The sequence below is a fragment of the Coregonus lavaretus genome, assembly GCF_964263955.1.
Source record: "Coregonus lavaretus genome assembly, contig: HAP1_SCAFFOLD_1497, whole genome shotgun sequence".
Classification (NCBI taxonomy): Eukaryota; Metazoa; Chordata; class Actinopteri; order Salmoniformes; family Salmonidae; genus Coregonus; species Coregonus lavaretus.
The window spans coordinates 7,312-34,355 of record NW_028160130.1 but is presented as its reverse complement, the minus strand read 5'-3'; the positions used below and the strand labels follow the sequence as shown (position 1 = coordinate 34,355).

Sequence of the window (27,044 nt, the reverse complement as noted above, 5' to 3'; positions counted from 1 at the left end):
CTTGTATTACATTGTAAGGAACCACTCAGGTCCCGGTCTCTTTGCAGGCGTACTGTGTTTCCTTCACAAACCAGGCCACACATACTGGAGCCACCCGAGTATCCTTCCTACACAGGTTATTGAAGCAGATGACGAAGGCTATTCTAGCTGAAACATCCATGTTGGTGCAGGAATAAAGCCTGAGAGCAGCGTGTTGGCTTTCCTTTCATTATGTCCTTTTCAAGTTCAAGTTTATTTGACATGTACTGTATTAGTAACTCATTGGAAATCATCACCACAGAGCCTGTAAGAACTCAAGATCATGGTAACATACAGAAGATGGACAGAGAGATAGAGAGAGAAGAAAGACAGAATCAAAAACTCAGTCAGACAATACAGAAATCCTTCTGTGTAGAGGGTTTCAGTTCCACTGCCTGGGGCTAGCTGTAGGATGAGTCTTCAGTGTTCACTGAGTACTGTGACAGCTCTGCTCAATGAGCTTCGATCCGTCTCTCAAGACCCTCAGAGCAGATCCTTAGAACAGGGCACTTAGAGTCGTCTGACAATCCAACCCAGAGAGTAGACTCTGGTGGTTGAAATCAGGAGTTACCTTCTGAACTCTCTGAAACACTTAGCCCTTATGGAATGAGAGACCTCTGTTTTTTAGAGGACTACCCTCTAAAGTGTGTTGTGTGTGTGTGTGCGTGTATGTGTGTGTGGACACATTTCCCACTTCTGCTCTTAGGTAGTTTTTATGCTGCCAGCCTTGGTTTAGTCGCAGGGGAGATCATACTGCAATTGAATACACCAGTAGGATCTCAGTACTCTGAAGTGGCTCCAGACCCTGGCTGTAATAATGGGTCTATTGAATGAATGGTTGAATGCTCAGCTAGCAACATTAGCAAGGGGAATGTCAGATACTATGCTCGGGTGGTATCCAGATTGTCATACCTTAATACTGACCTTGTACCATCCCCGGATATTCGGTAATACAGTACCTTGCAAAAGTATTCATCCCCCTTGGCATTTTTCCTGTAATTTAAATTGATTTTTATTTGGATTTCATGTAATGGACATACACAAAATAGTCTAAATTGGTGAAGTAAATTTATTATTATTATTTTTTAACAAAATATCGTAAAAATAAATAACGGAAAAGTGGTGCTTGCATACAGTTGAAGTCGGAAGTTTACATACACTTAGGTTGGAGTCATTAAAACTCATTTTTCAACCACTCCTCACATTTCTTGTTAACAAACTATAGTTTTGGCAAGTCGGTTAGGACATCTACTTTGTGCATGACAAGTAATTTTTCGAGCAATTGTTTACAGACAGATTATTTCACATATAATTCACTGTATCACAATTCCAGTGGGTCAGAAGTTTTCATACACTAAGTTGACTGTGCCTTTAAACAGCTTGGAAAATTCCAGAAAATGATGTCATGGCTTTAGAAGCTTCTGATAGGCTAATTTACATAATTTGAGTCAATCGGAGCTGTACCTGTGGATGTATCTCAAGGCCTACCTTCAAACTCAGTGCCTCTTTGCTTGACATCATGGGAAAATCAAAAGAAATCAGCCAAGACCTCAGAAAAAAATGTGTAGACCTCCACAAGTCTGGTTCATCCATGGGAGCAATTTCCAAACACCTGAAGGTACCACGTTCATCTGTACAAACAATAGTATGCAAGTATAAACACCATGGGACCACGCAGCTGTCATACTGTTCAGGAAGGAGACGCGTTCTGTCTCCTAGAGATGAATGTACTTTGGTGCGAAAAGTGCAAATCAATCCCAGAACAACAGCAAAGGACCTTGTGAAGATGCTGGAGGAAACAGATACAAAAGTAGCTATATCTACAGTAAAACGAGTCCTATATTGACATAACCTGAAAGGCAAGGAAGAAGCCACTGCTCCAAAACCGCCATAAAAAAGCCAGGCTACGGTTTGCAACTGCACATGGGGACAAAGATTGTACTTTTTGGAGAAATGTCCTTTGGTCTGATGAAACAAAAATAGAACTGTTTGGCCATAATGACCATCGTTATGTTTGGAGGAAAAAGGGGGACGCTTGCAAGCCGAAGAACACCATCCCAACCGTGAATCACGGGGGTGGCAGCACCATGCTGTGGGGGTGCTTTGCTGCATGAAGGACTGGTGCACTTCACAAAATAGATGGCATCATGAGGAAGGAAAATGATGTGGATATATTGAAGCAACATCTCAAGACATCAGTCAGGAAGTTAAAGCTTGGTCGCAAATGGGTCTTCCAAATGGACAATGACCCCAAGCATTCTTCCAAAGTTGTGGCAAAATGGCTTAAGGACAACAAAGTCAAGGTATTGGAGTGGCTATCACAAAGCCCTGACCTCAATCATATTGAAAATTTGTGGGCAGAAATAAAAAAGCATGTGCGAGCAAGGAGGCCTACAAACCTGACTCAGTTACACCAGCTCTGTCAGGAGGAATGGGCCAAAATTCATCCAACTTATTGTGGGAAGCTTGTGGAGGGCTACCCGAAACGTTTGACCCAAGTTAAACAATTTAAAGGCAATGATACCTAATACTTATTGAGTGTATGTAAACTTCTGACCCACTGGGAATGTGATGAAATAAATAAAAGCTGAAATAAATCATTATCTCTATTATTATTATGACATTTCACATTCTTAAAATAAAGTGGTGATCCTAACTGACCTAAGACAGGGGATTTCTACTAGGATTAAATGTCAGGAATTGTGAAAAACGGAGTTTAAATGTATTTTGCTAAGGTGTATGTAAACTTCCGACTTCAACTGTATGCATTCACCCCCTTTGCTATGAAGCCCCTAAATAAGATCTGGTGCAACCAATTACCTTCAGAAGTCACATAATTAGTTAAATAAATAGTTATGCACGCTCAAGTTTTTTTTTTTTTTTTTTGTCTTATTTCTTGTGTGTTTCCCAATAAAAAATATTTTGCATCTTCAAATGTGTAGGCATGTTGTGTAAATCAAATGATACAAACCCCCCAAAAATCATTTTTAATTCAAGGTCGTAAGGCAACAAAATCTGAAAAATGCCAAAGGGGTGGATACTTTAGCAAGCCACTGTAACGGCGTTGAACACAAGTGGTGCTATTTTCAAACTCCACTGAGCCTCTCTACTCCAAAGGTTAGCAATGCTAACAAGTATATGTAAAATCCCATAGAGAACGCTAAGTAAATGGTAATGTTGCGAACATTTTATGCAGGACAAACATCCCAGCTCATAAAGGTATACAAGTAACTCAAAAATGCTACTCACATTTTGCTGCACACATAATGATAACAAAAATTAAGATAGGATTCTCTGCTGTCAACAAGCGAAGCTCGATTTTGGAAGAAGCTAACTACTTAGCTAGATAGCTAACTAGCTGCTAAGTTAGCAAACAAAATGCAAAACTGCAGAGCATTTAGCACATTTTACACAGTTAACTTCATAGGTATAAGATATCTAGCTGGCAAACATTTAGTTGTGAATTCCATACTGTAACTAGATCACCTGGCGTGTGCTGCACAACAGTGAGTGACTCACAAGGCACCGGTCTCTCATCTTTGTGTGCTTGAAAACAAACACCACGTGACTGGGGACTACCGGTAAGCTTCATAATGAAAACATATGTGACAGGTGAAATGAAAACAGTGATCTTCTTTATCTCCTGACGTATTCAGTGGTGTAAAAATACTTTAAAGTAATACTTAAGTAGTTTTTTGGGTATCAATTGTTTACTTTATTATTAATATTTTTCAGAACTTTTACTTTTACTTCACTACATTCCTAAAGAAATTATTGTACTTTTTCCTCCATACATTTTCCCTGACAACATAAAGTACTCGTTACATTTTGAATGCTTAGCTGGACAGGAAAATTGTCAAATTCACGCACTTATCAAGAGAACTCTTGGTCATCCCTACTGCCTCTGGGCTGGCGGACTCACTAAACACAAATGCATCTTTTGTAAATAATGTCCAATTGTTGGAGTGTGCCCTTGGCTATCCGTAAATTAAAAAAAAAAAACATTTTCTAGTATGACAATTGGGTACTTTTTCCAAAACTGAACGTATTGCACAAGTAGGTATTTACCTAAAAAGTAGCTTCAAATATTCAAATGTATATATATTTTTTAAAGAAATAGTTCCAATGGTATTGATGGTGTTGAAAAACAATCCCGTGGCTATTTCCAAATACACCGGTATACGGTATATGCGGTATACTGCCCAAGCCTACTTGGCACCAAGGATAAGACGTCGAACAGATACGTCAACACGACAAAGAGAGAGCAGAGAAAAGAAGATAGGTGAAGTGAGAGGAAAAGTAAGATTGAAGTTGAATGGAGCATATCAAAGATGAGGAGAGGGGAGGAGAGGAGAGGAGAGGAGAGGAGAGGAGGAGTGAGATGAGAGCATGCCATGCAGAAGTTATTATGCAGATGAGCAGATTGGGAGACTCCTAAACACTTTGAACGTTTCCTAATTCATCACTGTCATCAGGCGGGTGTTTTGGAGGATGCGGCGAGGTAGAGAGCAGCTGTGTAGTGGCCCGGTCACGACGGCGTTTGCCTTGCAGGACCAACTCTCTGATTGATCACTTCTCTACAGGCTTTGGATCTCCAGCCCCGCTGTTAACAGGTCGATGCGGAAAAAGAGAGAGAGACTTTAAAGACAGAGACAACCCTGGGGATGAGAACCCTGGCTGTTCTCTCTCTCTCTCTCTCTCTCTCCCTCTCTCTCTCTCTCTCTCTCTCTCTCTCTCTCTCTCTCTCTCTCTCTCTCTCTCTCTCGCTCTCTCTCTCTCTCTCCCCTCTGTCTATCTCCTTTCAAGCTCTGTCTTAGCTAGCTCTCTGACTGCTCTCTCTAACTGTGGCCATCATTCCTCTGTTCCTCTCTCCTTTTTCTCACCCACCCCTTTCTCCCTCCCTCCCTGTGTCCTGCTAGCTGTTGACTCTGACTCCCTGTGTGGAGCTGAACTGTAATGATGACCTTGCCTGAGTTGGTGTTCTATTAGAATGCTGTAATCCCCAGGAGAGTGTCACTGACGGGTGTTGAATAATACGGCTCAGCTATTACACATCATTACATTATTTATATACCACGACTATTACACAGTTACATTATTTATATACCACAAAATCCTTTGGTGCACAACAGAGGGTTGTGGCAGTACAGGAGGCACAGCACGCAACTACGCACGCACGCACCCACACTCTGACAGGTTGAAGGGCAGTAATGTTCCATTTCCTATTCCCTCGTGGCATGCTCTCTACCTCTGCCTCTCTCTTTCTCTTTCGCTCCTTTCAAACAGAGTGCCTGTAAATTCTCTCCTCTGATCCCTTCTCAGAGTGTGTCCCTCTCTGTCATGGATTAATTGGAATATTTGACCCAATACCAGATTGTGCCCCCATAGCCGCCCTGCTTGGGTTGTAAAGGGGCTGGTGGGAGGAGGAGGCTGGGCCTAGCAGTGCTTCAGCGAATGTGTGTGTCACCAGCCACTCTGCTCAACCCCCCCCCCCCCCCCCCCCGGACCAGCAACAGCAGGCACACAAGTTCCCCCCCTAACCCCCCCTACTGTCCACACACAGCCCTGTCCAGGCTGTTATTATAGGTCACAGCCACTGTCACTGCTATTGTTGTCTTGTTGTCTGCATGACATTTCTGGACCATGCTAGGGGGCCAAGGGAACGGGTACACAAGGATGGCAGATGTCAGGAATATACCTAGGCTGCGTCCCAAATGGCACCCTATTCCTTACATAGCGCACCACTTTTGACCAGGGCTCTATGAGCTCTGGTTAAAAGTAATGCACTAAATAGGGTATAGGATGCCATTTGGGACACATACCCTGCTGTTTGTTGTTCTGCAGCAGTCAGTCTGAATCAGCTCTGACTCTCATATAGACTGATCTAGTAAACCAATGTTTTATACCAGAGATCTTCTCTTCACAGTCCCCAAGTCCAGAACAGACAATGGGAGGCGTACGGTACTACATAGAGCCATGACTACATGGAACTCTATTCCACATCAAGTAACTCATGCATAGCAACACAAACATAGGCACAGACACATGCATACACACACATGATAACATACGCACTATACACACACGTACACATGGATTTTGTGTTGGAAATGTGTTGTAGATATGTGGCGGTAGAGTAGGGGCCTGAGGGCACACAGTTAATATGTTGTGAAATCGGTTCTGAATGTATTGTAATGTTTTTAAAATTGCCTTGGCAGCAGCTAATGGGGATCCATAATACACAAATACAAATGAACAATTAAACAAATATACTATTTTCTTTACATGTCAAATATGGTGTTTGATTATGTAGAAAACACAGTAAATTCAACATTTACTTTGTATTGCATATTCTGTTACACCGCAATATCCTCCATTTTGCATAGAAAATAAAGAGGATTATTGTCATATCTCTGCGCTAATATTGTCCCCTCTAGCTTCTCACTAAGTAAACAAACAATTTGTTTTTAATTACTTAGCGATGCTGAATGGCTGTGGGCACAAGCCTGAGGCACTGGCCAGTTCTATTAATGGGCCTCCTCATGTGTATATTTCCTCCTTGGGCTTTCATTGGTTCATCCGTATCACTGATGATTTGTAGGCGGCTGTCCATAGTGGATGTGACGAGGATTAAGAAGATACGCTCATAAACGCCTGATGGACTAGAGAACGGCGTGTTTACGGGTGTGTGTGTGTGTTATGCTCGTAACCGTTTGATGAACTGATAGAACAGCGAGTGTTTTCTCCTCCTCCCCCACCCTCTGCCGGAGATGCTTATTATGCTGATTTATGACTATTGATTTCAATTTCCAACAGCTTTATTTGCTAGAAGCCGTTTTCATTAAACTGCAACAATGCAGGATGTGAATTAAGATTCTGGATTACACACGTCTTTCAGTTGTATCTGCCTGAGTGATGGGTATTGTGTGTAAGTGTGTGTGCATACGTGTGTGTGTGTGTGTGTGTTTGGTGGAGTGATGGCTTTTGAATAAGTAACAGCTTTTAAATAAGTAGGCAGTGGGTGCCTCTGAAAGACTGAGGGGGACAAATGAACATGAAGTAATGCCTGTTTTGTTTGGCCTTTTTTTAACCACACCAGCCAAGCCCATTGGCTGAAAGTGAGGCATTGGCCCTCCTGTAGCTCAGTTGGTAGAGCATGGCGCTTGCAACACAAGGGTTGTGGGTTCGTTTCCCACAGGGGGCCAGTATGAAAATGTATGCACTCATTAATTGTAAGTTGTTCTGGATAAGAGCATCTGCTAAATGACTAAAATGTAAAAAAAATGCCAATCAGATCTGAGCGAGGACGTTTTGAAAAGCTCATTGGAAGCTTTCTTTTTGCGGCGACCTATCAGAGCTGAATGAGGACGTTTTTTGAAAAGTGCACATTCAGCCTTTTGTTGTGTCTTTTTGGGCTGTTGGGCTGCTCTCTCAAAGGGATTTAAATAATTTGATTTGTTTCATTGAGATCAGACTGGTGCCCCCCATTCACCCCATTCATTCAGTAATAGATTTAACATTTAAACCACCTTGTGTTTTAATCCATCAGTGTGCCGTATGTTCTGGCATAGGATTAAAGAGAGACGTAGGCAATTGTTGTGTTGGCATTTCCTCCTTTAGAGAAGAGAACACTAAGCTCTATAGGGAAAGTAGAGTGTGCCCCCTACTGCACAAAACATGCAACTAACCCAACATTTATTACTTGTTGATAGATATATTTAAGACAAGTTACAGGTTTGGATCTGATTAATATTAATGTGGTGAAGATGTAGGCTACAGATTGACACTTACTATGGAATAATGTCAAGTTGAAGCACTCAGGTTCAGACTACCTGACCACTATGCCTAACCCCTATTCGCTCTACCCTCCTCTCGCCCACTCAAAAGACCCCTCCATAGTGTGCTTGGGGTCAAGAGGATGTTATACTCATTTGGGTGAAGGAGGGGTGTAGGATGGACTCTTTATCTTTTCTAGAATTAGCCCCTACCCCGTACCCCCTAGGCACATGGGATTGGATACACGATATGGGGAAAAACCTATCTGGCCCATCCAAGTAAAGAGCTACTGTGATATTGCGTACACTTATCTAATCCTTTCAGATCTATGTGGGGCCAGGTTGTGAACATGTCTCTGGCCAGGGCCTTTCTCTCCCCTCTGCCTGAAGGTAATATGCATGCAACTCAGCTCACTGCTCTCTCTCTCTCTCTCTCTCTCTCTGCAACTCCCTGCTCTACTCCAGATGCACATACACCGTGGGCACTCAGCAGGGCTGTAACTGATACCGTCTTATCGCACCAACTGGATGTGGGGGGAGGATGGGAGGTAGGGGAGCACTGGGCCCTGGTCCATACTGGCAGACCTCATACCTGGGCTGGGCATCAACCGCACTGCAGTGCCACTGATAGTCAGAGAGGGAGAAGGAGACGGACGGACGGACAGACAGACAGAGAAAGCATTCAAGGCTGTTCCATACTGTTATTCTCTCCTCTCAGGGCTGTTTTTATCAACCAGCCTCAGGATATTCTACCTGGGTACACATGCTCATGTTGCAGAGCCCTGTAATTCCTCACCCTGTTACAACCCAACCCAGTCTCTTTACAGAACAGGGTTAGTGTCTTCTTCCTTCCTCCATGTGTTCTCTCCACAATGACCTGATGTCTGAGGTGTTTCTGTGTCTTTGCTGTGGCGATAGAAATGTAATTTAAGAGAATGTCTCGTCCTCCTGTTTCCATATCCTTGTTACAGTACAGACTGTACAAGCTGATCAATTAAGCTTGGTTCTGGATGTCACCATTTATTCAATCATATCCATAATGAGCCAAGAGGTCAAGGAAAGGGCATAGTGACTTTTAGATGGGTTTTTTGTTGTTGTGAAAAGTACAAAGTGATCTTCCTTATAGTACTATGAAGCACCTTCCATTGTAGAGACCATCTCTGATACATTGATATACTTTACTTCACTGTTTGACTTATTATCATCAAAGTCAATGGAGAGCTGTTCCTCGCATGCACGCACACTCACACCTACTCCGGCAGTGAGTGGAACAGCCATACAGCCATGAGTGGATTTGAGTACATTTACATTTACGTCATTTAGCAGACGCTCTTATCCAGAACGACTTACAGTTAGTGAGTGCATACATTTTCATACTGGCATCCCGTGGGAAACGAACCCACAACCCTGGCATTGCAAGCGCCATGCCCTTACCAACTGAGCTACAGGGGATCCAAGAGTAGTGTCTTTCTGCACGCCCCCATTCTCATCGACGGGGCTGTAGTGGAACAGGTTGAGAGCTTCAGGTTCCTTGGTGTCCACATCACCAACGAACTATCATGGTCCAAACACACCAAGACAGTCGTGAAGAGGGCACGACAAAGCCTATTCCCCCTCAGGAGACTGAAAAGATTTGGCATGGGTCCTCAGATCCTCAAAAAATTATACAGCTGCACCATCGAGAGCATCCTGACTGGTTGCATCACCGCCTGGTATGGCAACTGCTTGGCCTCCGACCGCAAGGCACTACAGAGGGTAGTGCCTACGGCCCAGTACATCACTGGGGCCAAGCTTCCTGCCATCCAGGACCTCTATACCAGGCGGTGTCAGAGGAAGGCCCTCAAAATTGTCAAAGACTCCAGCCACCCTAGTCATAGACTGTTCTCTCTGCTACCGCACGGCAAGCGGTACCGGAGTGCCAAGTCTAGTTCCAAAAGACTTCTCAACAGCTTCTACCCCCAAGCCATAAGACTCCTGAACAGCTAATCATGGCTACCCGGACTATTTGCACTGCCCCCCCACCCCATCTTTTTACGCTGCTGCTACTCTGTTAATTATTTATGCATAGTCACTTTAACTCTACCCACATGTACATATTACTTCAACTACCTCAACTAGCCGGTGCCCCCGCACATTGACTCTGCACCGGTACCCCCCTGTATAAATAGCCTCCCTACTGTTATTTTATTTTACATCTGCTCTTTTTTTTCTCAACACTTTTTTGTTGTTGTTTTATTTTACTTTTTTATTAAAAAATACATGCACTGTTGGTTAAGGGCTGTAAGTAAGCATTTCACTGTAATGTCTGCACCTGTTGTATTCGGCGCATGTGGCCAATACAATTTGATTTGATTTGATTTGACTGAGGGTGGCAGGCAGGGTATCTTCTCTCTGCAGAGCCAGCCAGTCAGCCACCTATCCAGCCACCCACCCACCCAGCTACCCACCCAGCCAGCCACCCACCCACCCACCCACCCAGCCAGACAGCCAGCCAGCCAACCACCGACCCTATACCCTCTCCAACTCCTCCCCCTGTCTGCCAAAGCAGCTCCATACTGTATAACACTCCTCTCCTTCCCAGAAGCTCCTCTCTCTTTCTTTATTTCTCTCTTTCCCTTCTTCTAACATGTGTGATCTACTACTTGTTTCATCTCAGTACCTCGCAGGCTTTTAGACAATGAACTCTGTTCTTTCTCTCTCTTCTGTCTCTGTGTCCCTCCCCTCCTCTCGTCTTTTCTCAAACACATCGCTCCCTTCCTCTCCATGGTGGGACCCTGGGGGGACATGCTGCTAGAACAGGTGGCTCTGCAGTGAACTCTGAGAGAGAGAGAGGATTCCTTAATACATTCATTGAGTCATTGAGTTGGTGCTGAGTTTGGAAAGAGAGGGGAGTCAATAGTGTCAGCCCAAATGTAATCAGAGCAGAGAGAGAGAGAGGGAGGGCGAGAGACAGATTGTGTGTGTGTGTGTGTATGTGTGTAGGTGTACGTGTGTACGTCATGGTTGTGGGTGTGTGTGTTTGCTGATAATGCTGCTATAACTACAGTATAACAAAGACAGTTCAGGCCTTGCGTACAGTGACTAGCTGTGATGTTGAATCCTCTACCAGCAGAAGGGGCTGTGTCATTCATTATACAGTGTCAATATCAAGTCAATCCCTTGAAGCTTAGTAATGATTCCATGTTTTTGAACCGAATCCCAGTCGTCTGTTTGGATCCCAACCCTCACCTTTGGAATCGCGTTAGCCCCCAGCCCAAGTGCCAGACGGACTCTGATTGTTTGTGTACGGAAGTTAGTTGTGTGTGTGTGTGTGTGTGTGTGTAGCTAGAGTCTCTCTCTCTATGTCACATTCATGAGCAGCTGGTGTTGGTTAGCCCATTTCCCATTTGCACAGCGTAAGCACTGTGTCACTTTGCATCGGTGCGTTTCGGCCCCAGTGAACACAACTAACACAGCACAGCCCTGCGACCTCAGTACCCTGCCAACCAGCTATACAGATTACACAATACAGCAACAGCAAGGCAAATCTGTGTGTTCCCAATAGACCACCACTACCGCCCTTCAGAGATCATCTGAGGTGAGGGTAGCCTGAGGTTACAGTATAAAACAAATAAAACACAAACAAATGAAACAGCAAAATACAAAAACAGTCAGAATTGAAAATTCCAGGATGACCTTCTCTCTTACACACACACACACACACACACACACGCACACACACACACACAGACACACTCTCTTACACACACACACACAGTCTTGTACAGCTAACATTGTGGGGACACACAATTCAGTCCCATTCAAAATCCTATTTTCCTTAACCCTAACCCGTACTCTTACCTTAATCCTAACCTTAACCTTAACCTTAACCCTATCCCTAACCTTAACCCAAAAACCTAACCCTAAACCTAACCCTAGCTCCTAACCCTAACCCTAAAACTAATCCTAGCTGCTAAACCTAACCCTTAACGTAATTCTAACCCTAACGCTAATTTTAACCTTAACCCTAAACCCCCTAGAAATAGCATTTGACCTTGTGTGGACTAACAAAATGTCCCCAGTTGGTCAAATTTTTGTTTGTTTACTATTATTGTGGGGACTTCTGGTCCCCACAAGAATAGTTAAACACGTCCACACACACACACTCACACACACACACACATACACACACACACAATAATCAAGGCCAATTGGACTCACACCAACACCAAGATGATTAACAGACACGCTGCCTGGCAGACTGTTATCTAACCTATATCAGTGAAACCCGAAAATAACAGAAAGTCATTGATTAAAATGCATGGTGTTTAGCTTGGTTTGGGGCTGTGAACGATGGTATTGTCTGGCTAATAAGCCTGGCTGAGTCATACAAAACATTATTAATGGGAGCAGAGGAAGAAAAGCTTCAGAAAGATGGTGGAGGGAGAAATATAAAGATAAAGGCAACGGACGTTGAGGCCCTCTCTATCTCACTTCCTCGCTATCTCACTTTCTCTCTATCTCACTTCCTCTCTATCTCACTTCCTTGCAATCTCACCTCCTCTCTATCTAACTTCCTCTCTATCTCACTTCCGCTCTATCTCACTTCCTCTCTATCTCACTTCTCACTTCCTCTCTATCTGTGGTCCTCTGTAGCTCAATTGGTAGAGCATGGCGCTTGTAACGCCAGGGTAGTTGGTTCGATCCCCAGGACCACCCATACGTAAAAATGTATGCATACATGACTGTAAGTCGCTTTGGATAAAAGCGTCTGCTAAATGGCATATTATTTATTATTATTACTTCCTCACTATCTCACTTCTTTGCTATCTCACTTCCTCGCTATCTCACTTCCTCTCTGTCTCACTTCCTCGTTATCTCGCTATCGCACTCCCTCGCTATCTCACCTCCTCTCTATCTCACTTCCTCTCTATCTCACTTCCTCGCTATCTCACTTCCTCGCTATCTCAAATCCTCGCTATCTCACTTCCTTGCTATCTCACTTTCTCGCTATCTCACTTCCTCGCTATCTCACTTCCTAGTTATCTCACTTCCTCGTTATCTTACTTCCTCGCTATCTCACATCCTCACTATCTCACTTCCTCGCTATCTCACTTCCTCACTTTCTCACTTCCTCACTATCTCCCTTCCTCGCTATCTCACTTCCTCTCTATCTCACTTCCTTGCTATCTCACTTCCTCGCTATCTCACTTCTTCGCTATCTCACTTCTTCGCTATCTCACTTCTTCGCTATCTCACTTCCTCGCTATCTCACTTCCTCTCTGTCTCACTTCCTCGTTATCTCACTTCCTCTCTATCTCACTCCCTCGCTATCTCATTCCCTCGCTATCTCACTTCCTCGCTATCTCACTTCCTCGCTATCTCTCCCTCTCCCTCCCGCTCTCTTTTTATCCTCTCTCTCTCTCTCTCTCTCTCTCTCTCTCTCTCTCTCTCTCTCTCTCTCTCTCTCTCTCTCTCTCTCTCTCTCTCTCTCTCTCTCTCTCTCTCTCTCTCTCTCTCTCTCTCCCTCCCTCTCTCTCTCTCTCTCTCTCTCTCTCTCTCTACGTGTGTGCATGTGTGTCTTGCTCCTCAAGGATGGACACGGAAGGTTATCAGAAGTCGTTTTATTTCATAGAAATGTTATCAATGACGTGCTAATTAATGCATTAATCAAATGAACTGACTCAAGCAAGCTCAGGTGAATGATGACCGTTTGGTATGTTTAGCAGATATTACCACGTATTTATACTCACCTTGAGCTTTAGATTCCGTCTTCTCTTGAAATATATTCACCGTCTGAAAGAGATGTCCCAGACAGTTCATAATATTAGCTCTTGATGAAAAATAATATGATTCAGTTATTTGTTTGTTCGTGGTTTACGGCCTCCATATTAGGAAGTCCCTCATTTGTCAGTGGAGTTTCATCTGATAACACGGATGGATTTCCTAATACGGATGCCGTAGTTCTTTTCCTAAATCACCACTAGGTGGCTTTCAACAGTGAGATAGGGGTATAGCTGCCTCAGTCAGTGAAATAATGTTATGCATATATAGAAAGATTCGAATACAGTGCCTTGCAAAAGTATTCATCCCCCTTGGCATTTTTTCCAATTTTGTTGCATTACAACCTGTAATTTAAATGGATTTTAATTTGGATTTCAAATATTGAACATACACAAAATAGTCCAAACTGGTAAAGTGAAATGAAAAAAATAACTTGTTTCAAAAAATTATAAAATAAATAACGGAAAAGTGGTGCGTGCATATGTATTCACCCCCTTTGCTACGAAGCCCCTAAATAAGATCTGGTGCAACCAATTACCTTCCGAAGTCACATAATTAGTTAAATAAAGTCCACCTGTGTGCAATCTAAGTGTCACATGATCTCAGTATACAGTTGAAGTCGGAAGTTTAAAACTCGTTTTTCAACCACTCCACACATTTCTTGTTAACAAACTATAGTTTTGGAAAGTCGGTTAGGACATCTACTTTGTGCATGACACAAGTAATTTTTCAGACAATTGTTTACAGACAGATTATTTCACTTATAATTCACTGTATCACAATTCCAGTGGGTCAGAAGTTTACATACACTAAGTTGACTGTGCCTTTAAACAGCTTGGAAAATTCCAGAAAATGATGTCATAGCTTTAGAAGCTTCTGATAGGCTAATTGACATAATTTGAGTCAATTGGAGGTGTACCTGTGGATGTACTTCAAGGCCTACCTTCAAACTCGGTGCTCGGTGCTTGACATCATGGGAAAATCAAAAGAAATCAGCCAAGACCTCAGAAAATAAATTGTAGACCTCCACAAGTCTGGTTCATCCTTGGGAGCAATTTCCAAATACCTGAAGGTACCATGTTCATCTGTACAAACAACAGTACGCAAGTATAAACACCATGGGACCACGCAGCCGTCATACCGCTCAGGAAGGAGACGCGTTCTGTCTCCTAGAGATTAACGTACTTTGGTGCGAAAAGTGCAAAATCCCAGAACAACAGCAAAGGACCTTGTGAAGATGCTGGAGGAAACATGTACAAAAGTATATATATCCACAGTAAAATGAGCCCTATATCGACATACAGTGAGGGAAAAAAGTATTTGATCCCCTGCTGATTTTGTACGTTTGCCCACTGACAAAGACATGATCAGTCTATACTTTTAATGGTGGGTTTATTTGAACACTGAGAGACAGAATAACAACAAAACAATTCAGAAAAACGCATGTACAAAATGTTATACATTGATTTGCATTTTAATGAGGGAAATAAGTATTTGAACCCTCTGCAAAACATGACTTAGTACTTGGTGGCAAAACCCTTGTTGGCAATCACAGAGGTCAGACGTTTCTTGTAGTTGGCCACCAGGTTTGCACACATCTCAGGAGGGACTTTGTCCCACTCCCCTTTGCAGATCTTCTCCAAGTCATTAAGGTTTTGAGGCTGACGTTTGGCAACTCGAACCTTCAGCTCCCTCCACATATTTTCTATGGGATTAAGATCTGGTGACTGGCTAGGCCACTCCAGGACCTTAGTGTACTTATTCTTGAGCCACTCCTTTGTTGCCTTGGCCGTGTGTTTGGGGTCATTGTCATGCTGGAATACCCATCCATGACCCATTTTCAATGCCCTGGCTGAGGGAAGGAGGTACTCACCCAAGATTTGACGGTACATGGCCCCGTCCATCGTCCCTTTGATGCGGTGAAGTTGTCATGTCCCCTTAGCAGAAAAACACCCCCAAAGCATAATGTTTCCACCTCCATGTTTGATGGTGGGGATGGTGTTCTTGGGGTCATAGGCAGCATTCCTCCTCCTCCAAACACGGCGAGTTGAGTTGATGCCAAAGAGCTCGATTTTGGTCTCATCTCACCACAACACTTTCACCCAGTTCTACTCTGCATCATTCAGATATTCATTGGCAAACTTCAGACGGGCATGTATATGTGCTTTCTTGAGCAGGGGGACCTTGCGGGCGCTGCAGGATTTCAGTCCTTCACGGCGTAGTGTGTTACCAATTGTTTTCTTGGTGACTATGGTCCCAGCTGCCTTGAGATCATTGACAAGATCCTCCCGTGTAGTTCTGGGCTGATTCCTCACCGTTCTCATGATCATTGCAACTCCACGAGGTGAGATCTTGCATGGAGCCCCAGGCCGGGTGAGATTGACAGGTATTTTGTGTTTCTTCCATTTGCGAATAATCGCACCAACTGTTGTCACCTTCTCACCAAGCTGCTTGGCGATGGTCTTGTAGCCCATTCCAGCCTTGTGTAGGTCTACAGTCTTGTCCCTGACATCCTTGGAGAGCTCTTTGGTCTTGGCCATGGTGGAGAGTTTGGAATCTGATTGATTGATTGCTTCTATGGCCAGGTGTCTTTTATTCAGGTAACAAGCTGAGATCAGGAGCACTCCCTTTAAGAGTGTGCTCCTAATCTCAGCTCGTTACCTGTATAAAAGACACCTGGGAGCCAGAAATCTTTCTGATTGATAGGGGGTCAAATACTTATTTCCCTCATTAAAATGCAAATCAATTTATAACATTTTTGACATGCGTTTTTCTGGATTTTTTTGTTGTTATTCTGTCTCCCACTGTTCAAATAAACCTACCATTAAAATTATAGACTGATCATTTCTTTGTCAGTGGGCAAACGTACAAAATCAGCAGGAGATCAAATACTTTTTTTCCCTCGCTGTAACCTGAAAGGCCACTCAGCAAGGAAGAAGCCACTGCTCCAAAACCGCCAATAAAAGCCAGAGTACGGTTTGCAACTGCACATGGGGACAAAGATCGTACTTTTTGGAGAAATGTCCTCTGGTCTGATGAAACAAAAATAGAACTGTTTGGCCATAATGACCATCGTTATGTTTGGAGGAAAAGGGGGGACTTGCAAGCCGAAGAACACCATCCCATCCATGAAGCATGGGGGTGGCAGCATCATGCTGTGGGGGTGATTTGCTGCAGGAGGGACTGGTGCACTTCACAAAATAGTTGGCATTATGAGGAAGGAAAATTACGTCGATGTATTGAAGCAACATCTCAAGACATCAGTCAGGAAGTTAAAGCTTGGTCGCAAATGGGTTTTCCAAATGGACAATGACCCCAAGCATACTTCCAAAGTTGTGGCAAAATGGCTTAAGGACAACAAAGTCAAGATATTGGAGTGGCCATCACAAAGCCCTGACCTCAATCCTATATAAAATGTGTGGGCAGAACTGAAAAAGCGTGTGCGAGCAAGGAGGCCTACAAACCTGACTCAGTTACACAAGCTCTGTCAGGAGGAATGGGCCAAAATTCACCCAACTTATTGTGGGAAGCTTGTGGAAGGCTACCCGAAACATTTGACCCAAGTTTAACAATTTTAAAGGCAATACTACCAAATACTAATTGAGTGTATATAAACTTCTGACCCACTGGGAATGTGATGAAATAAATAAAAGCTGAAATCATTCACTCTGTCACGGTCGTCTAAGAGCGAAGGAGACCAAGGCGCAGCGTGTGCAAGAAACATGACTTTATTAATTAAAGTTTCGAACTACAAACAAAAGACGACTCATGAAGTCCACGGTACACCGACCGAAACGGAACAAAAACCCACAACACCCAAAGGAAAACATACAGATAAATATGGCTCCCAATCAGAGATAACGAGCCGACAGCTGACACTCGTTACCTCCGATTGGGAGTCACATGACTACACAAGAACTAACCAAAACCACACACACCCAAATGAACACACCCTATTCCCAACCTAACCAAAACAAACCCCCACAAAACGAATACACCCTGGCTCAAATACAAGTCCCGGAGCCAGAGTGTGACAGTACCCCCCCCTAAAGGCGCGGACTGCGACCGCGCCTCAACTAGGGCTAACCAAGGGAGGGCTGGGTGGGCATACCTCTTCGGCGGTGGTTCTGGCTCTGGTCGTGGTCCCCACCCCACCATAGTCACTACCCGCTTCCGTAGCCTCCTCCAACTGACCACCCTCCAACTTAACCCCACCGGATAAAGGGGCAGCACCGGACTAAGAGGCAGCACCGGACTAAGGGGCAGCACCGGACTAAGGGGCAGCACCAGGATAAGGGGCAGCACCAGACTAAGGGGCAGCACCGGACTAAGGGGCAGCACCGGACTGAATGGCGGATCCTGGCTGGCTGGCTCTGGCGGATCCTGGCTGGCTGGCGGACCCCGGCTGGACGGCTCTGGCGGATCCTGGCTGGACGGCTCATGGCTGGCTGACGGATCTGGCTGCTCATGGCTGGCTGACGGATCTGGCTGCTCATGGCTGGCTGACGGATCTGGCTGCTCATGGCTGGCTGACGGATCTGGCTGCTCATGGCAGGCTGACGGATCTGGCTGCTCATGGCTGGCTGACGAATCTGGCTGCTCATGGCAGGCTGACGGATCTGGCTGCTCATGGCTGGCGGAAGGCTCTGGCTGATCCTGTCTGGCGGAAGGCTCTGGCTGATCCTGTCTGGCGGAAGGCTCTGGCTGATCCTGTCTGGCGGAAGGCTCTGGCTGATCCTGTCTGGCGGAAGGCTCTGGCTGATCCTGTCTGGCGGAAGGCTCTGGCTGATCCTGTCTGGCGGAAGGCTCTGGCTGATCCTGTCTGGCGGAAGGCTCTGGCTGATCCTGTCTGGCGGAAGGCTCTAGCGGCTCCTGTCTGGCGGAAGGCTTTAGCGGCTCCGGTCTGGCGGACGGCTCTGGCTGATCCTGTCTGGCGGAAGGCTCTGGCTGATCCTGTCTGGCGGAAGGCTCTGGCTGATCCTGTCTGGCGGAAGGCTCTGGCTGATCCTGTCTGGCGGAAGGCTCTAGCGGCTCCTGTCTGGCGGAAGGCTTTAGCGGCTCCGGTCTGGCGGACGGCTCTGAAGGCTCATGGCAGACGGGCGGCTTTGCAGGCTCAGTACAGACGGGCAGTTCATGCAGCGCTTGGCAGACGGACAGTTCAGACAGCGTTGGGCAGACAGGCAGTTCAGGCGCCGTTGGGCAGACGGGCAGTTCAAGCGCCGTTGGGCAGACGGGCAGTTCAGGCGCCGTTGGGCAGACGGGCAGTTCAGGCGCCGTTGGGCAGACGGCAGACTCTGGCCGGCCGAGACGCACTATAGGCCTGGTGCGTGGTGCCGGAACTGGTGGTCCCGGGCTGAGGACACGCATCTCAGGGCTAGTGCGGGGAGCAGCAACAGGACGCACAGGACTCTGGGGACCCACAGGAGGCTTGGTGCGTGGTGTAGGCACTGGTGGTACTGGGCTGGAGCGGGGAGGTGGCGCCGGAAATACCGGACCGTGCAGGCTTACTGGCTCCCTTGAGCACTGAGCCTGCCCAACCTTACCTGGTTGTATGCTCCCCGTCGCCCGACCAGTACGGGAAGGAGGAATAACCCGCACCGGGCTATGTAGGCGAACCGGGGACACCATGCGTAAGGCTGGTGCCATGTAAGCCGGCCCGAGGAGACGCACTGGTGGCCTGATGCGTTGGGCCGGCTTCATGACATCCGGCTCAACGCTCAATCTAGCCCGGCCGATACGTGGAGCTGGAATGTACCGAACCGGGCTATGCACGCGTACAGGAGACACCATGCGCTCTACTGCGTAACACGGTGTCTGCCCGTACTCTCGCTCTCCACGGTAAGTACAGGGAGTAGGCGCAGGTCTCCTACCTGACTTCGCCACACTCCCTTTAAGGCCCCCCCCAAGAAATTTTTGGCTAGTGCTCACGGGCTTCCAGCCTTGCCTCTGTGCTGCCTCCTCATATTGCCTCCTCTCGGCTTTAGCTGCCTCCAGCTCTTCACGAGGGCGGCGATATTCTCCCGGTTGTGCCCAAGGACCCCTTCCATCCAGTATCTCCTCCCATGTCCATGAATCCTGTGTAGGTGGATCCTGTTGCCGCTTGACACGCCGCTTGGTCCTAGAATGGTGGGTTTTTCTGTCACGGTCGTCTAAGAGCGAAGGAGACCAAGGCGCAGCGTGTGCAAGAAACATGACTTTCTTAATTAAAGTTTCGAACTACAAACAAAAGACGACTCATGAAGTCCACGGTACACCGACCGAAACGGAACAAAAACCCACAACACCCAAAGGAAAACATACAGATAAATATGGCTCCCAATCAGAGATAACGAGCCGACAGCTGACACTCGTTACCTCCGATTGGGAGTCACATGACTACACAAGAACTAACCAAAACCACACACACCCAAATGAACACACCCTATTCCCAACCTAACCAAAACAAACCCCCACAAAACGAATACACCCTGGCTCAAATACAAGTCCCGGAGCCAGAGTGTGACACACTCAACTATTATTCTGACATTTCACATTCTTAAAATAAAGTGGTGATCCTAACTGACCTAAGACAGGGAATGTTTACTAGGATTAAATGTCAGGAATTGTGAAAAACTGAGTTTAAATGTATTTGGCTAAGGTGTATGTAAACTTCCAACTTCAACTGTATATACAGTGAGGGGAAAAAAGTATTTGATCCCCTGCTGATTTTGTACGTTTGCCCACTGACAAAGAAATGATCAGTCTATCATTTTAATGGTAGGTTTATTTGAACAGTGAGAGACAGAATAACAACAAAAAAATCCAGAAAAACGCATGTCAAAAATGTTATAAATTGATTTGCATTTTAATGAGGGAAATAAGTATTTGACCCCCTCTCAATCAGAAAGATTTCTGGCTCCCAGGTGTCTTTTATACAGGTAACGAGCTGAGATTAGGAGCACACTCTTAAAGGGAGTGCTCCTGATCTCAGCTTGTTACCTGTATAAAAGACACCTGGCCATAGAAGCAATCAATCAATCAGATTCCAAACTCTCCACCATGGCCAATACCAAAGAGCTCTCCAAGGATGTCAGGGACAAGACTGTAGACCTACACAAGGCTGGAATGGGCTACAAGACCATCGCCAAGCAGCTTGGTGAGAAGGTGACAACAGTTGGTGCGATTATTCGCAAATGGAAGAAACACAAAATACCTGTCAATCTCACCCGGCCTGGGGCTCCATGCAAGATCTCACCTCGTGGAGTTGCAATGATCATGAGAACGGTGAGGAATCAGCCCAGAACTACACGGGAGGATCTTGTCAATGATCTCAAGAAAGCTGGGACCATAGTCACCAAGAAAACAATTGGTAACACACTACGCCGTGAAGGACTGAAATCCTGCAGCGCCCGCAAGGTCCCCCTGCTCAAGAAAGCACATATACATGCCCGTATGAAGTTTGCCAATGAACATCTGAATGATTCAGAGGAGAACTGGGTGAAAGTGTTGTGGTCAGATGAGACCAAAATAGAGCTCTTTGGCATCAACTCAACTCGTCGTGTTTGGAGGAGGAGGAATGCTGCCTATGACCCCAAGAACACCATCCCCACCATCAAACATGGAGGTGGAAACATTATGCTTTGGGGGTGTTTTTCTGCTAAGGGGACAGGACAACTTCACCGCATCAAAGGGACGATGGACGGGGCCATGTACCGTTAAATCTTGGGTGAGAACCTCCTTCCCTCAGCCAGGGCATTGAAAATGGGTCGTGGATGGGTATTCCAGCATAACAATGACTCAAAACACACGGCCAAGGCAACAAAGGAGTGGCTCAAGAAGAAGCACATTAAGGTCCTGGAGTGGCCTAGCCAGTCTCCAGACCTTAATCCCATAGAAAATCTGTGGAGGGAGCTGAAGGTTCGAGTTGCCAAACGTCAGCCTCGAAACCTTAATGACTTGGAGAAGATCTGCAAAGAGGAGTGGGACAAAATCCCTCCTGAGATGTGTGCAAACCTGGTGGCCAACTACAAGAAACGTCTGACCTCTGTGATTGCCAACAATGGTTTTGCCACCAAGTACTAAGTCATGTTTTGCAGAGGGGTCAAATACTTATTTCGCTCATTAAAATGCAAATAAATTTATAACATTTTTGACATGCGTTTTTCTGGATTTTTTTGTTGTTATTCTGTCTCTCACTGTTCAAATACACCTACCATTAAAATTATAGACGGATCATTTCTTTGTCAGTGGGCAAACGTACAAAATCAGCAGGGGATCAAATACTTTTTTCCCTCACTGTATAGCTGTTCTGAAAGGCCCCAGAGTCTGCAACTCCACTAAGCAAGGGTTACCACGAAGCAAGCGGCACCATGAAGACCAAGGAGCTCTCCAAACAGGTCAGTGACAAAGTTGTGGAGAAGTACAGATCAGGGTTGGGTTATAAAAACATATCCGAAACTTTGAACATCCCACGGAGTACCAATACATCCATTATAAAAAAATTGAAAGAATATGGCACCACTACAAACCTGCCAAGAGAGGGCCGCCCACCAAAACTCACGGACCAGGCAAGGAGGGCATTAATCAGAGAGGCAACAAAGAGACAACAAAGATAACCCTGAAGGAGCTGCAAAGCTCCACAGCGGAGATTGTAGTATCTGTCCATAAAACCACTTTAATCTGTACACTGCACAGAGCTGGGCTTTACGGAAGAGTGGCCAGAAAAAAGCCATTGTTTAAAGAAAAAAATAAGCAAACACGTTTGGTGTTGGCCAAAAAGCATATGGGAGACTCCCCAAACATATGGAAGAAGGTACTCTGGTCAGATGAGACTAAAATTGAGCTTTTTGTCCATCAAGGAAAATGCTATGTCTGGCGCAAACCCAACACCTCTCATCACCCCGAGAACACCATTCACCCCGAGAACAACATTGTGGTGGCAGCGTCATGCTGTGGGGATGTTTTTCATCGACAGGGACTGGGAAACTGGTCCGAATTGAAGGAGTGATGGATGGCACTAAATACAGGGAAATTCTTGAGGGAAACCTGTTTCAGTCTTCCAGAGATTTGAGACTGGGACGGAGGTTCACCTTCCAGCAGGACAATTACCCTAAGCATACTGATAAAGCAACACTTGAGAATATGTGGTATGACTTAAAGATGGAACCCATCCAATTTGAAGGAGCTGGAGCAGTTTTGCCTTGAAGAATGGGCAAAAATCCCAGTGGCTAGATGTGCCAAGCTCATAGAGACATACCCCAAGAGACTTGCAGCTGTAATTGCTGCAAAAAGTGGCTCTACAAAGTATTGACTTTGGGGGGTGAATAGTTATGCACGCTTAAGTTTTCAGTTTTTTTGTCTTATTTCCTGTTTGTTTCACAATGAAAAATATTTTGCATCTTCAAAGTGGTAGGCAAGTTGTGTAAATCAAATTATACAAACCCCCCAAAAATCCATTTTAATTCCAGGTTGTAAGGCAACAAAATAGGAAAAATGCCAAGGGGGGGTGAATACTTTCTCAAGCCACTGGACATCTTAATTTGATTTCCATACTGTCAGAATTATTTAGACATATTTTAATTATCACTCGTTCTCTCTCCCTGCCTTCCACCGCTGTTCAACAACTAGAAGCTTCACATTTTCAGAGTAAGAATTGTATGAGATTGGGTTGCAGTTTGTAATCAAGACAATGCGTTTCCATTGGTATGGCAGGGTCAATTCAATTCCAGCTAATGTCTTTGTTGTCTAACTATTGGTCACAGCACTCATATCATACCCTCCCCAGAGCAGCTCTCCCTCTCTCTCACACATAGGCCTGTTACCTGGTCTCAAATCTCAAACAGGGAAGGGAGAGGTAGTTCAGTGTCGTTCTGATCTAGCGAGAAAAGCAATTTAGCCTCATGGCCCCAAGAGCCTTCAGGAGTCTCCACACATCAAAGGCATGGTGGCAGTGAGGGCCCAGGGGCCGATAGGGGCCAAGTCAATGCCTGCCCTGGTCCAGCTCTGGATATAGGTGAGACTCTAAGGGAAGCAAGGGGAAGATCAATGTTTTCTGAGAATGCTGCCTGCCAGTCCCCCCGAGAAGGAGAAGCTGCTAGTAGGAATTTACTGAAGGCTTGACAGTTATGTCTGGGCTGGGTTCAGGGTCGGGGTCAGGGAAGGGAGGATAGGAGAGGATGAGAAAAGTGACCGGAGTGGTGTTTTGTCCAGATGGATCAGGAACGAGAAGAGAGAGGAAAGGGATTTAGGGATGTTTTGGACAGTAGAGGGGATTCAAGGTTTTGAGACAGTAAGTGTTTTTTTTTAACACTGAGCAGCACTGTGCTGTGACCTGGCAGATGTAGGTCATGGTTGGTTTGGGGAATCACACCTTTTGATGCGAAGGACTCTAAACCTTCTTACATTTCTTCCTTGTTCTGACTGTGACTCCTCTCCTTTGGATGAGCAAGCAAAGCAAACCGACAAGACCAGGGTTTCATTGAACCAGCACCAGCTTTTGTCTGTGTTAGCTTCTATTGTGTGTTGTTTTTCTCTGATATGGGCAACATCTCCAGGTTTTCCAGAAATCCTGGTTGGAAGATTCCCAGAATCAGGAGGAAATAAGCAGGAAATCCTGGAAAACCATTACATTTTGGGAAAGTTACTGGAATTGTGCAACCCGAGGGCAAGGTGATGAGGAAATGCAATGAGGAAAAGCAGCCTGTCTGAAAGGCATGTTGAGGTCACAGTGCTGAAGCTATAGAGACAGGTCACATGCTGTTCCTCCTCCTTATGAAGGCAGCCAGCGCCAGGCTGAGGCCAGGGACAAAGAGAGAGATAAGGTCCCCAAGGAGCTGTAGTATCTTAATCACTCTACCTGCCAAGAAGAGAGGGAGGAGAAGAAGAGAGGGAAAAGAAGGAGGAGAAAGGAGGGAGGGGAGCTCTCACTTCTAGGAAGGTCAGCTGGATTTGGGCCTGAGCCCATCGCTCTTTGTGTTTGTGTGTGCATGTGTGCGTGTGTAATCTCTGGTGTTCAAAGTATTCCCTAGGTTGCCATTACAGCCTAATAACAGTGTCAGTGTGATTAATGGTAGTAGGAGTGGCAGGGAATTGAGTCCCTGATTACACACTCATTCAACTACATTACCCAACCTGCCCTTCCAAAGACAATACACTACAGCCGTGTCTTTAAAGCACTTAGAAGATTCCTTCGGTAACAGGATAGAATACTGTGACCCAGTGATCATTATTAGAGGATTAGAAAGGTTTAGAAGGGTTAGAATGATACTCTGGTGTGATTCCTTCATGAACACTGTGTCCAATCTGGTGCGATCAATATGGACATCTCCCTATCACTAGTTTTCTCTTTCTGTTGATCTCTCTCTCTCTCTGAATTCACTTTCAATTGAAGGGCTTTATTGGCATGGGAAACATATGTTTACATTGCCAAAGCAAGTGAAATAGATCATAAACAAAATAAACTATAAAAAAATTTAACAGTAAACATTACAGTTCCAAAAGAATAAAGACATTTCAAATGTCATATTATCTGCAAATAGTTAAAGTACAAAAGGGAAAATAAATCAACATGTATATAGGTTGTATTTACAATGGTGTTTGTTTTTCACTGGTGTCTCTCTCTCTCTCTCTCTCTCTCTCTCTCTCTCTCTCTCTCTCTCTCTCTCTCTCATCCATTGAGGTGTGGACACCTGTGAAGGCAAATCTCCGTCTTTGTTTGTCAGGTTGTCTGTTTGACACCCGTGTCATGGCTAGGCGACAGGCTACAGCCCTGCTGTCTGTCCACCACACAGAGCTTTGAACAGGGGACATCTGAGGCCTTGTGGCAGACAAAGAAACCCTTAGAGGGCCAGAGAGAGAGGAAGACCGAGGAAGAGAGAAGTAAAGAGAGGTAGCGACTAGAGGAGGCTTCTGAGGGGAGGACTGCTCATAATAATGGCTGGAATGGTATCAAACACATGGAAACGATGTGTTTGATGTATTCAATACCATTACATTTATTCCGTTTAATCCATTATTATGAGCCCGTCCTCTCCAATTAAGGTGCCACCGGCCGCCTGTGGTAGAGACAGAGGTAGAGCAGAAAAAGGTAAAGGGATGAATCCTAACTTAGTATGCATGCTCAGGCCTTACCTCAACTCAGACTTTTGCTTAAATCATGAAGGAGATTTCAAGTCACGTCTCTGTTGACAGCAATTGCATTATAGCCATCTGACCCTGTCTCCTCCCTCCTCTCCCCCAGGGTCGTTCATGATGGTGAACTCGTCCCAGCATGCCGCGGGGCAGCGGGCCCACCTCCTCCTCCATTCGCTGAGTGAGAACGACACACACTGCATCCAGTTCAGCTACTTCCTGTACAGCCGTGACGGCCATTCCCCCGGGGACCTGCAGCTCTACATCCGGGTCAATGGGGGGCCGCGGGGCAGCGCCGTCTGGAACGTCTCCGGGTCACACGGACGCCAGTGGCACCAGGTGGAGCTAGCCGTCAGCACATTCTGGCCCAGCGAATACCAGGTGTGCGCTAATGATATATCTGTTGTGTTAACACATACAGTATGCTAATTCTATGTCTAATGCTACGCTGTTAGCACCTTCTGGCCCAGCAAATACCAGGGGAGAGACAATGCTATGCTAATGCTACACTGACAGTAATATGGCTCTATAACCAGGTGAGGGTTAGGGTGAGTGGCACCAGGTGGAGCTAGGGTTGGGCGGTATCCAGATTTTCATATCGTCATACCGTCCTTCTCTCACCCCGGGATTTACGGTATTACTGGCTTAGTACACAAGGTGGTGCCAAAAATAGCAAAAAAGCCCATTGGCGTCGATTACCAGAATACTAACAAAATGAGCACGTAATAGCGAATTACCATGGAGGCTGCTAGCCAAATATGCTACCGAGCGCAAACGAAAATAGACAAATTGCAAAGACAGGCAATCCAGCTCATAAAGTTATACATATATAGGTAGGATTTTTGGTGAGTTTGGACATTTACAAGTGAATGTGAACGAGAGACATTGTGGATATTAGCAAAGTTTTGACGCATGCTTGTCTGAAGGAAGTACAGTACTGGCTCTCCAGCAGCATGTCTACACCGTGTCTGTGTGGAGTCTGGAGTCGCTAGGGCAACGGGCCTGCCTGCTTTGCTTGGAGAAGAGGGGGGAGGAACAGAGAGGAGAAAAAACGCAAGGAAATCAAGATGGCAGCTGGACAGATAACTCATCCAAAGGGCTTTGACTTCTCAAACACGGATGAAAACTAACACTATATGATGCCCCTTCATCTTATTAATTCCGCCACTTACATATATAGCAAGTTAAACTTAGGGAATTCTGCGTTTTTCCCGCAGGAAAAAATATAAAACTCATAAGAAATATCTTGCTGCGTTTCGTAAACACAGATTTAAAATGCTTGTTATTGTAATTTCTGCTCGGCATCAGACATATTTTGTGCTTCAGTTGCACTTCTAAACTCGGATGAGAATTCACAAACAGGCATTCTATCAGCAGACA

At 45.5% G+C, this 27,044-nt stretch overlaps 1 protein-coding gene across 1 annotated transcript in view; it reads left to right on the top strand.

Moving 5' to 3' along the window:
- The window catches only part of LOC311122100 (receptor-type tyrosine-protein phosphatase U-like), a gene marked incomplete at its 3' end in the record, with an annotated part of 83,857 nt that extends 57,812 nt beyond the window's left edge, over positions 1–26,045 (top strand). The window contains exon 2 of the mRNA XM_084196511.1: positions 25,774–26,045. Within this exon, the coding sequence (XP_084052637.1) occupies positions 25,774–26,045 (272 nt within the window). The remainder of the gene's footprint in view (positions 1–25,773) is intronic.
- Between the last annotated feature and the right edge of the window lie 999 nt (positions 26,046–27,044).